Raw genomic sequence first — 12,305 nt, 5'->3', positions numbered from 1 at the left:
CATGTTCCCCACCTGCCCAGTGTAGCAGCTCTAGGTACCTGTTACACTGCATCTATTGAGCCTCCTCCCAGTTCCTCTTTCTCTGGCTTCTGTTTTGTCTTCTGAGAGGTCCTAACCAAGGTGTAGAACATTCCAAAATTATACTGTGCTGAGGAATATTAAAAAGCAAAAATGAACAGCCCTTGTGGCATGCACATTTCTTAATCCACATTTAAGGTGCTCAAAGGTGATACAAGATCTTGGCACTGCCCACACCTGAATATTTCCCCCCTAATCTGAGAGTGGGGTGGTAGGGAACTGGAACATGAAAGGTGAACATTGCGATAACTTAGTTTTAATCCACCTTCTTCATCCATTGATTATTAATGCTAGATATTTTGTCTCATTTTATTTTATTTTTTGCCTTCTAAGGAAGATAATCAGCTATGTGGCTTTTCTAAATATTTCGTTCTTGCAGTCTCCCTCATCATCAGTCCTGCATATGTCCTTTTACCTATCTTCTCCCCACCCTCAGGCCCGAGAAGGATGGATCAGCCACCAGAGTAGATGCCATCTGCACCTACCACTCTGAGTCCCCAAGCACTAGGCTGGACAGAGAGCAGCTGTACAGAGAGCTGAGCCATGAAACCCACGGTATCACCTGGCTGGGCTCCTTCACGCTGGACAGAAACAGTCTTTATGTCAATGGTGAGTCGAAGCGCTGCCATCAGTTTCATTGCACACATTCTGGGTCTTCCGTCCTGTGGTGTGGGGAGGATTTGGCCTTGTTTCAAACTGGCTTACTCCTTTGGTTGTTTTCCTTAGGAAAAGGCATCCATTCACAGCTTTTCCAGAGATAGATTGAAAGCTCAGACATTCAGGGAGGGGCTTGGGGACAAATGGCAGAGGGATGAAGGTATAGATTTTCTGATATAGAATTTTTTCCTCGGCTCTAGTGGTATTCTTTGGGGTTTGTCTTTAGAGTTTTCATTTTGAGGGTACTTCAGAAATACTGTTTAAATAGATTCATAGATACTCAGTGGGCCCAGATTCTTGACACTTCCTCCCAACCCCCACTTTTATAACTCTTCATCTTCTCTCTCCCTCTTTTCTGCAGGTTACACCCATCAGGCCCCGACCTCTACCAGTGAGTACTAATTTGGGTCCCACTATTGCTCTGCCTTGGGGCCCTCTCTTCTCTGTGCTATCCTCACCACACTTCTCCAGAAAGGGGAAAAGTCAGAAATCTTTCATTTTTCCACACCTTCACTCTCCCACTCAGGAAAGAGAAAGCTGGCATAGGTTTGAGGACAAACTAGAAAAAAGTCCGAAGTTCCCATGGCGGGCCTTCTTTGGCTAGGGAGGCCCTCATCAACCATATCTGACTCATTGTGTTTTCTTTTCAGTTGCTATGGCCTCCACCACATCTCCAGCAACTTCAGCAACCCCGGTACCAGTCTCTATAGGTAGGAGCTTGCTCTATGTAATTTCCCAATAGAGAGCCATGACCATATCTTTATTCATTCAGTAAGTATTCCTTTATCACTTTCTGTATAAAAGGCCCTGGTAATGCAGAAGCAATCAGAATAGAAAGGGGCCTATTCTTTGATGGGCTTCCAGCAAGAAAGGTAGACGATAAAGACTTGAGGGTACAAAAGGTATTGAATTAGATCAGAATGGCCTTGGGTGAATTCTGTAGGTGTGGGGGGAGGAGGGTTCTTTCTCTAGGCTTTTAGTTTTCATTTCCAGGAAACAAGGGAACCACATGAGCTCTGTGTATACCTAGAAATGCTCCCTAAAGGTCGTGGTCAGGGATTTGGGCATTTTCTGGTTGAAATAGGGCCAGCTTTTTCACTCCTGGGCTCCCACTGGCTCATGATAGATTTCGATAACACCTAATGTCCCGGATGAGGTCCTAGATGAGCTGTCATTGCCTCTATATTACTTAAGTCTATTGGCACTCATCAGTGAGGGCCTCCTGACGGCATTTGGACCCTTGTCCCCTCACAGCTTTTCCAGAACTAGTCGTCACTGTAAGTGGGATCTGCCTATGGTCCTAGGTGGAGGGATTAGTAGCACAAACTCGGTCACCTGGATTCAAATAGTGCTCTATCATTTAGAGATTGTGTGACTTGGGGTAAATTATTTAACCTCCCTTAGACTTAGTTTTTACTTCTGTGAAATGGAGATAAGAATACTATATTTCTCTAAAGGGTTTGCCTCAAGGCTTAAATGAGTTAAAATGTAAGTAAAGCATTTAAAACAGGTCCTTATCCATAAAAACAAAGTGTAAGCATTTCTTCAAACAATTTAAAAAGTCATTAAATAAGTGTATCTCATAGAAATAATGTAGATGAAATTAAAAATTAAAAATAAAAAACTCAGGAAAAGAGGATATCTGTCTAGAATTTTAGCAAACTGCAGGGTCACACATGTTTGCTTTCTGCTTTATGATGAACTTACCTCCAGAGTGCAGTTTATCATACTTGTCCTCAGTGCCCCTCAGTTCATGACGATATATGGGAACTCATCCCTTTGAAGCTGCCTGTTTTGAAAGAGGATACCTCTCAATGCTTGATGACTTGATGACACATGTGAGCTGCCTCCTGCTCAGACACACTGAGCAGAGGGTGGTCTCAGAAGGCATCTCTCTCCTACCTCCACTGCAGGCACTGTTCCTACCCTGGTGCCATTCACTCTCAACTTCACTATCACTAACTTGCACTATGAGGAGGACATGAGTCGCCTTGGTTCCTGGAAGTTCAACACCACTGAAAGAGTTCTGCAAGGCCTGGTGAGAGCCTTGCCCACCTCACTTCTGCCCCAGCTACTGAAGCTGGCCCACCTAATCCCTACCACACCCATAGAACTGACCCTCACTCTTGCCCCAACTCACTCTTGCCCCAACCACCAATGCAAGACCCACCTACCTAAGTGTCACACCTGTGGAAGTAGACTCCACCCATCTTATCTTTATCTCCATGTATACAAGCCCAGCCCATTGATACCAGCCCCATCCATATCACTTCTGCCCTGCCCACCCACTTACTTCCCTTTCCCTCTTCTACAGCTGAGAATCTTGTTCAAGAATAGCAGTGTGGGTCCCCTCTACTTGGGTTGCAGACTGACCATGCTAAGGTAAGACCTTGGAATAACCAGTTAGGACAGCCTCAGATGTTCCTAGATCTAAAGAGTTTGGTTCGACTCCTTGTTGCCCTTCCTGTTGGAAGTGGGATTGAGGAGGCACTTGTTCTAGGACCAATGCTTCTTTTGATTGTATGTCCCCCATCAACTGTCTCCAGATTCTGCAAATGCCATCAGCAGGATTGAATTCATAGCCTATCATCCTTCTTAATTGAACTTATAGCTTGTCATTCCTCCTCCCTTCATTTTGATCAGAGAGGGCAGTTCCTTTAGGTTTTAAATTTCATCCCCAGGATTTTCTGAAGCCAAATATGTCTCTTTCACTGGCTTTAATATCAAATTTCAGCTGCACACGTGTCTCAAGTATGAGCTTTCCTGTCCTCAAGACTTGAGGATGCTGGTTTCTACTTTGCAATTTAATGGTGACTCTCTCACCCACTGACTCTGCTCAAAGACCTAGACTGGCCAGAAGTTGGTGAGCTCAGAGAATCTGAGTCTGACTTCTTACCTCTCTACCAGCCTCCTCATTTCCTAAGGATCATTCCTTCCTGTCCCCATAAATGTCAGGACCCTTCCTAAAAACTGTATTTATTGTTTTCCCCATCATCAACTCTTGCCAGGCCCAAGATGGACAAGACAGCCACTGGAGTGGATGCCGTCTGCACACATCACCCTGACACTGTGGGCCCTGGGCTGGACAGGGAGCGGCTGTACTGGGAGTTGAGCCAACTGACCTATAGTGTCACTAGGTTGGGTCCCTACACCCTGGACAAGGAAAGTCTCTACATCAATGGTGAGGGGCTGCCATTTTTTTTTACATTTCAGCAGGTTGCACATTCTCCTTCATTTTTCTTTTTCCTTCATCCCTCCCTCTACTCATCTTATCTTTCTCTACTTGTGTAGGTTACACACACCAGACTCAGGCAACCACCCCTAGCAGTGAGTATTCTGTGGTTTATAAATCTCTATAACCCTACAAGTCTCAGTCCTTAAGAATGGAAGAGACCAGGTGTCCATTGCCTCCATGCCCCACCCCTACTCCACCCCAACCTCCAATGAAGAGGGACCATTACCATGACCACCTCCCTCTCTGGTATCTCCAAGGTAATTTGATGGTCCTAAGCCATTCTCTGTAACCTTTTTATGAAAACTATAGGTAGGTCCTGAATTTCAAATTATCTCACAGAGTTTGGAAGAATGAAAAGCAGGACCTCTCACTAAGAAAAATTTTCCAAGTGGCCAACTTGCCAAATCAGTAAAGGATCTATTCTCCAGCTTACCTACTTAATCAATGGCTTGTTTTAAGAAATGTTCTTTTTGAATATATTGAATAGATATGACTTTATTCTTATAATAACTTGATAACCAGTTGAAGGGTTATTACTTTGGCCTTCCAGATAACAAACAGTACGTGTGCAAAGAGGCTAATATACAGCAACCATCTCTGGATCATTAATATAGCACCCTCATGCCATCATCTTTACTTTCTGCAGGTGGCCAAAGTTGGGAACCACGTAAAATAGAATATTCCATTGCCTCCACTCTCTACCCCCACTCCATCTCCAGCCTCATATAAACAAGAAATGATCCCCATAAAAAGCCCCAGTCATGGGCACCCCATCCCTTTTATGTCCAAGCTGATGGGGTCCCCGAATCAGGTAGGCCAGTAACCCTTTTCCCCACATCTGATCCAACACTGACTCAGAACATGGCTTTTCCATCCCATCTCCAATGCAGCTGCTGGCCCTGCCCTCATGTCCTTCACCCTCAACTTTACCATCACCAACCTCCACTACACGGAGGACATGCAGCCAGGCTCCGCGAAGTTCAACTCCACAGAGTCAATTCTACAGTATCTGGTGAGAGCCCCCTGCTGTCCACTTTGCTTTCTGATTTCCACTCCACTCCTCCTTGCCACAAGTTTGGAGGATATAGAGGGTTAGGGAGGCAGGCAGTTCCAGCTTCAAAACTTGGAATGGCCACAGACAAGTGATGTGACTTTGAAGTAGTGCTTAGTCTTTGTGGTATTGTTTCCTCATCTGTGAAACTGAGACAGTAAGTCATTTATCCCAAAGGGTTCTTTTGAGAATTAAATGTGGTATGAGAATATTAGGGAGCTGTTGTGTGTTGTTGTTTTTTTTAAAAAGCATTGTGTTTTAAATGATGATTAGTTTTATTTTTATTTTTTATTCATCCACTCCTTCCTTCTCAGCTTGAACCCCTGTTCACCAGCAGCAGCATTGGTTCACTCTACACTGGCTGCAGACTGACCACACTAAGGTGAGACCTCATCTCTATTTTGCCTTCATAGGTGTGGTAAGACCTGGGCTAGTTGGGCTGGCCATGGTCTAGACTGAGCTATGGGAAGTGAGGTGCCTCGAGCACAATATATAAGTAGATGCTCACCCTTAGGTGCAGCCAGACTTGCAAGACCTGAATGGGACAGACACAACTACGGTGTTAGTTAGAAGGATGTGAACAGGAAATAGCAGGACGGCACTGGACATTTGTGTTTTGCAAGAAAGCTCTCGGCAGTTGAAGGGTTATTACTTTGGCCTTCCAGGTAACAGTCCATGTGCAAAGAAATGAAACCTCAATGGATAGGTGCTGGAGCCACCCTGGCTCAGATGTCCCATGCCCCAAAGGGAAATTAATCTATTGTAACAGTTCTGCCCAGTTAACAGGGCCACCCCACTGTCCCAACCCAAACCTATAGCTTCCTGCTGGTTAAAAATGTCCATTTATTGTACTCCCAGAAAAGATGCAGGCCAAAAGCAGCACCAACAGGCAATGAAACTGACACTGCACCTTGTCCAGTAGGATACCAGAGCTAGAAGCAGCTTAGCTCCAGGTAGCTTCCATCCTGCTGATGTACAAGGGACACTCGCACTCCCTCCCCACACACATCAACTTCCCCACTCCCCCGCCCCCATTATGCTCTCTGCCAGTGCAACCTGAAGGGTCTCCCAGGTTATCCTTTTGGGCCAGGTTCTCCCTATTGTCCCAGAGAGATGGTAATGCAAGAGGCAGGTGGGCAGTGGTGGGAGTCTGCTATCCAGTGTCTCATGCTCAGGTACATCTAAAACTTGGCCTGGATTATTTTTTAAGAGCTGATGAGTCTTTTATTCAGAGCTACTCTCCATTTTTCTTAAGAAACGATGGGTGTTTTCTAACTATTTGTTTAATTAAACAATTAATTATTAGCACTTCTAATGTACTTGGCAGGAGGCCTGGGTATTTTATATAACACATTTCTGAATCCCATGATGTTGCACCAACGTGCTGCAAAGATGGGAGAACTGAGAGAAGCCATGTGGATTATTCAACAAGTGACAGCACTAAGGTTGAACTGATGGGTGTCTGATTCTAAAACATCCACTTTAGCCCTAGATGGGTTTCTCAATGGTTAGAGCATTGGCCCTCAAACTGAAGGGTCCCAGCTTCGATTCAAGTCAAGAGCATATACTGATGTTGCATGTTCAATTGCCAGCCCAGGTTGAGGCATGTGTGAGAGACAACCAATCGATGTGTGTCTCTCACATCAGTGGTTTTCCCTCTCTGTCTCTTCCCCTACCTTCCACTCTCTCTAAAAACCAATGGGGGAATATGTCCTTGGGTGAAGATTAAAATAAAATAAAGTCAAACACCCATTCTGGTACTTTGTGGCTCAAAGATGCCCCTTGTCCTGTGATTGCTTATGCCTGGACCACGAAAGCAGATAAGCAGGCTTCCACATACAAGAGGGCTGAGGAAAGATGTCCTACCAGGATGTCTTAGTCCTGTTTCCATATCTATGTCTTTCTCTCCCCAGGCCTGAAAAGGGTGAAACAGCCACTGGAGTTGATGCCATTTGTACCTACCATCCTGACCCTGCAGGCCCCGTGCTGGATAGGGAGCAGCTCTACTGGGAGCTGAGCCATCAGACCCATGGTGTCACCTGGCTTGGTTCCTACACCCTAGACAAGGAACATCTCTATGTCAATGGTAAGCCTCTGGTGGTGACAGATGTCCTCTGCAGCACCAGTTGGATTCTTTTGTCGCTGCTCTGAGCTCTGACCAGAGGATACACCCATGTCTGCTTCCAGATTTCTCTCTCCTCACTCTTCCACTCTTTGTGAGGTCCCTGTTTTTCACCATATGTGTATACGTCACACACAGAGAGTGTTGGGAAGTCACAGAAAGGTTATAGGAGGCACAGGTCACCATCTGTAGGGGCACAACCTCTTAATGGCATCTTCTCTTACACCAGTAGTCCAACCCCCTCATCCCTTTCTTAATAACCTTTGAAACATCCAATCTCGCTCTTACCTACTCTGCAGGTTACACCAGACCAGTCTTGACATCCATCCCTAGTGGTAAGTGTCCAAATCTTAGAGGGCCCTGTAGCTGGTTCTTCCTCCCTATGGCTAAGGCCTCGCTCGGTGTGGGGGAAGGAACTCTTAGGGTCTTTATTATGGCCACCCCCCTCCCAACTTCAACTCAGTTTGGGCATCAATGCCAAATTGTCTCTGGCATCTCCATGGTGAAGCTGCATTATTCTTATTTCTGATGCTTCCTCCTCAGTGTCTATGACTTCTACACCCTCCTTGAGAAACTCATTGGCTCCAGTCTCCTTCTCCAGTTCCACAGGTAAGAGCATTCTCTTTATGTCTACTGCTTTCCAAGCTGCATGCAATGAGAAGTCAAGACAGCATGCATGGGCAGATCAAGGCAAGGGGACAGTGTAAGAAGGATAAAATCTAGAGCCTGAGCTTCTGCCCTAAAATAGCTGTGTGGCCTTGGGAAAGTGCTTCATCTTTCTGACACTAATTTTCATCTCTGTTAGATGGAGGTAACAGGATGTGCCTCCAAGATTTGTATGAGGATTACATGAAATACCAGATGGAAAGTGCTAACAAATGTTATAATGTAGTATAGAGTAAACCCTTACCAAACATCAGCTGTTATTCCTGCTGTTTTTGTTGTCATTATTGTTGTTGTTGTTGTTGTTGTTGTTGTTGTTGTTATTATTATTATTACTAGAGGCCCAATGCATGAAATTTGTGCATGGGGGGGGGGGGGGGGCGGGTTCCTCTCAGCCCAGTCTGCACCCTCTCTAGTCTGGGACTGTTGGCTCCTAACCATTCGCCTGCCTGCCTGCCTGATTGCTCCTAACCACTTCTGCCTGCCAGCCTGATTGCCCCGTAACCACTCCCCTACTGGCCTGATCAACTCCTAACTGCTCCCCTGCCGGCCTGATTGCCTCCAACTGCCCTCCCCTGCCAGCCTGTTCACCCCCAACTGCCTTTCCCTGCTGGCCTGATCACCCACAACTGCCCTCCCCTGCCAGCCATCTTGTGGCGGCCATCTTGTGATGACATGGGGATGACATGAGGGCCACCTAGGCTTTTATTAGTATAGATTACTATTATTAATGTTCAAAACAAAGCTTTCCTATTCTGGGGAGAGAGATTCTGAGCTTCTGCAGCAGATGTGAATACCAGACTTATACCACCCCTCTGCCCCTGACCTCTAAATTTAGCACAGGCAGTGATTCAGGGTGTGATATCTTCTTTCTCAACTTCACTACAGTCTCTGTCCTTGCCCTGGTGCCATTCACCCTTAACTTCACCATAACAAACCTGCACTTCACGAAGGACATGCAACATCCAAGCTCAGTGAAGTTCAACAAAATAGAAAAAATCCTGCAGCATGTGGTAAGTCTGCTCATGCCCACCTCATTCCTACACTGCCCACTGATGGCCACCATGCCCACTGCTATCAGTCCCCTACCTCTCCTATGCTCCATTCATCTCTCCCTGCCTTCCAACTGATGCAAACACTGCTCTTCTCATTCCAGCCCTGCTCCTGCCCTTCCCTATCAGTCCTTCTACTCACCTCTTTCTCCTCCCTCAACAGCTCAGATCCTTGTTTAAGAACACCAGTATCAGCCTCCTCTACTCCAGCTGTCAACTCACCTTGCTCAGGTAAGACCACCAGAGATGCCCCAGTAAGGCACAGTGGAGATTTTATCCACAGTCCTCTAGAGCTGGGTCCTCCCTTTGATCTCAGCCTTTTCCAGCTCCTCACCTGAAACAGTCACTATCCCTCCAGTTCTGACGCCTGGTTCCTGCACTGGACCTTTACATCCTCAAGAGTCTCTAATCTCACATGCAATATTTGATAGGAGCAAAACAAAACATAATAACCTGAAAGTATGAACCGAATTCTTTCATAAGGATGCATTCTTTCATATTCTCCTTCACAAAGAATAAACCCACGGCCTACCATGCCCCCAATCCACACTGCATATGTTTATTTTTTTTTATTTGAATTCATTGGGGTGACATGGGTAAATAACTAAACTTATATAAATTTTAAGTGTGTAATTCTATAATACTCATGAAACTCATGAATATTGCATTGTTTGCTCACCAACCAGTGTTTAGACTTCTTCCATCACTATACCAGGTTAATAATGTGGATTTTTTTTCAATAGGTGGAGTTACATATATGTTGATATATATGCAATTTGATATGTATGCTATTTTGTTGTATTGACAGCATGCTTCAAAACTTCCTATGTCAAATTTGCTGAAGGTGTTAACATAGATATTTTTACGCTTAAACATGTCTAATTTCATCCCCCCAAAAAAGAGCATTTGTAGGAAGTTTTAATTCATTACTTTATTTTGAAGAAAAGTGCTGCTGAAAGTTAGTGTTTACTTCGGGAAGCTTATGGTGAACATGCTCCATCTCAAGATACTTGTGAACGCTGGTTTAAATACTTGAAAAGTGATGATTTCTATGTGAAAGACAAAGAACATCCAGGTCAATAGAAAAAGTTTGAAGACCAACAATTACAAGCAGTATTGGATGAAGATGCATGTCATACTCAAAAACAACTTGCAGAGCCGAAACCGGTTTGCTCAGTGGATAGAGCATCGGCCTTCGGACTGAAGGGTCCCGGGTTCGATTCCGGTCAAGGGCATGCACCTTGGTTGCAGGCACATCCCCAGTGGCGGGTGTGCAAGAGGCAGCTGATCGATGTTTCTCTCTCATCGATGTTTCTAACTTTCTAACCCTCTCTTTTCCTCTCTGTAAAAAAATCAATAAAATATATATATTTTTTAAAAAGTTATTTTAAAAAAACACAAAACTTTCAGAAAGATTAAACGTTGCTCAGCAAACAATTTCTGGTCATTTACAAGCAATGGGAAAGATTTTAAAGGAAGGAAAATGGGTGCAACGTCAACTGAACGAAAGACAAATGGAAAACTGAAAAGTCATCAGTAAAATGTTGCTTCAATGGCACAAAAGAAAGTCTTTTTTGCATCAAATTATGACTGGTGATGAAAAGTGGGTTTATTTTGAGAATCCCAAATGCACAAAATCATGGATTGAGCCAAGTCCACCATCAATATCGACTGCAAGGCCAAAACACTTTGGAAAGAAGACAATGATCTGCATTTGGCGGGATCAGGAAGGTGTGGTGTATTATTAGCTTCTAAAACCAGGTGAAACTGTTAATACTGATTGCTACCAACAAATAATCAATTTGGACCACGCTTTGATAGTGAAACAACCAGAATGTGCCAGAAGACATGGCAGAATAATTTTGCTTCATGATAACAGGCCATCACACCCTTTAAAACCAGTTAGATACGTTAAAAGATCTTGCCTGGAAAATACTAACCCACCCGCTGTATTCACCAGACCTTGCTCCTTCCGATTACCATTTGTTCCGATCGATGGCACATGCACTTTCTGAGCAGCACTTCAAAATGTATGAAGAAATAGAAAATTGGGCCTCTGAATGGTTTGCCTGAAATTTGTATCCACAAATTACCTGAAAGAGGGGGGAAATATGTAGCTAGCGATGGACATTACTTTGAATAAGCACTTTTGATGTTTCTCTTGAAATTATTATGTTTTCTTTGATTACAAAATCCACATTATTAACTGGTACACCTGGTATATTTGACCCATTTACCCTCTTCAACCTCCCCCCAACCTCTTCTGTTGTCTGTATCTATGACTTGTTTGTTTTGTTTGTTCATTTGTTGCTTTCTGTTTTCTATCCCACATATGAGTGAAATCATAAGCTTATTTTTTTCCATTTGATTTATTTCACTTAGCAGGATACTTTCAAGGTTCATCCATACTGTCATCAAATCTATTTCATCCCTTCTAATGGCTGAGTAGTATTATATTGCATATATTTACCACATCTTTTTTTATATAATCATCCATCGCAGGACATTATTTTCATGTCTTGGCTTCATGAATAATGCTGCAATGAACATACAGTGCATATATATTTTTAAATAAATGTTTTCAAAAAATTTCAAGTAGATATCCAGAAGAAAGGTTTCTGAATCATGTGGTAGTTCTATGCTTAATTTTTGGAGGAAACTCCGTACTATTTTCCATAGTAGCTGTACCAGTTAACATTCCTACCTGCAGTGAATGAGGGTTCCTTTTTCTCTACATCCTGTCCAACACTTGTTATTTCTTGTCTTGTTGATAATAGCCATTCTAACAAGGGTAAAGTGGTATCTTATTGTAGTTTAATTTGCATTTTCTTTATAGCTAGTGAAGTTGAGCATCTTTTCATATGTGTATAAATGGCCATTTGTATGTCTTCTTGGGAAAAGTATCTGTTTGGTCCTCTGCACATTTTTTAATTGCATTGTTTGTTCTTTGTTGTTGAGTTGTAGGAAGAATTTATATGTTTTGGATATTAGCCCTTTATCAGAGGTATTGTTTGCAAATATCTTCTCTCATTTTTGCCTGTTTGTTTTGTTGATGGTTTCTTTTTCTGTGCAGAAGCTTTTTAGTTTGATGCAGTCCCATTCATCTATTTTTACTTTCACTTCCCTTGCATTTGGTATCAAAGTCACAAAAGCTTCTATGAGACCAAAGTCCATAAGTTTAGTACCTATGTTTCTTTTTATTTATTTTATTGTTACCAGTCTTATGTTTAGGTCTGTGATCCATTTTGAGTTAATTTTTGTGTATGGTGTTCAATAACAGTCTAGTTTCATCCTTTGGCATGTGGCTTTCCAATTTTCCCAACATCATTTCCTAAAAAGGCTTTCTCTTCTCCATTATATGTTTTTGATCCTTTGTAGAAAATTAGTTGTGGGTTTATTTCTGGGCTGTCAATTCTGTTCCATTTTTATGTGTGTCTGTTTTTCTGC

General features: G+C 43.3%; 1 protein-coding gene across 1 annotated transcript in view; it reads left to right on the top strand.

The window, feature by feature from the left end:
* Positions 1-12,305, top strand: part of MUC16 (mucin 16, cell surface associated) — a gene marked incomplete at its 5' end in the record, with an annotated part of 73,418 nt that overhangs the window by 27,657 nt on the left and 33,456 nt on the right. The window contains 14 exons of the mRNA XM_084885349.1: positions 515-687; positions 1,097-1,126; positions 1,386-1,445; positions 2,649-2,773; positions 3,050-3,117; positions 3,744-3,916; positions 4,027-4,062; positions 4,861-4,982; positions 5,336-5,403; positions 6,935-7,107; positions 7,443-7,478; positions 7,687-7,752; positions 8,695-8,819; positions 9,022-9,089. Of these exons, the coding sequence (XP_084741475.1) occupies positions 515-687; positions 1,097-1,126; positions 1,386-1,445; positions 2,649-2,773; positions 3,050-3,117; positions 3,744-3,916; positions 4,027-4,062; positions 4,861-4,982; positions 5,336-5,403; positions 6,935-7,107; positions 7,443-7,478; positions 7,687-7,752; positions 8,695-8,819; positions 9,022-9,089 (1,323 nt within the window). The remainder of the gene's footprint in view (positions 1-514; positions 688-1,096; positions 1,127-1,385; positions 1,446-2,648; positions 2,774-3,049; positions 3,118-3,743; positions 3,917-4,026; positions 4,063-4,860; positions 4,983-5,335; positions 5,404-6,934; positions 7,108-7,442; positions 7,479-7,686; positions 7,753-8,694; positions 8,820-9,021; positions 9,090-12,305) is intronic.

This window comes from Pipistrellus hanaki (assembly GCF_964339955.1).
Source record: "Pipistrellus hanaki genome assembly, chromosome: 5".
In the NCBI taxonomy this organism is placed as follows: Eukaryota; Metazoa; Chordata; class Mammalia; order Chiroptera; family Vespertilionidae; genus Pipistrellus; species Pipistrellus hanaki.
This window is presented reverse-complemented; position numbering and strand designations above follow the sequence as displayed.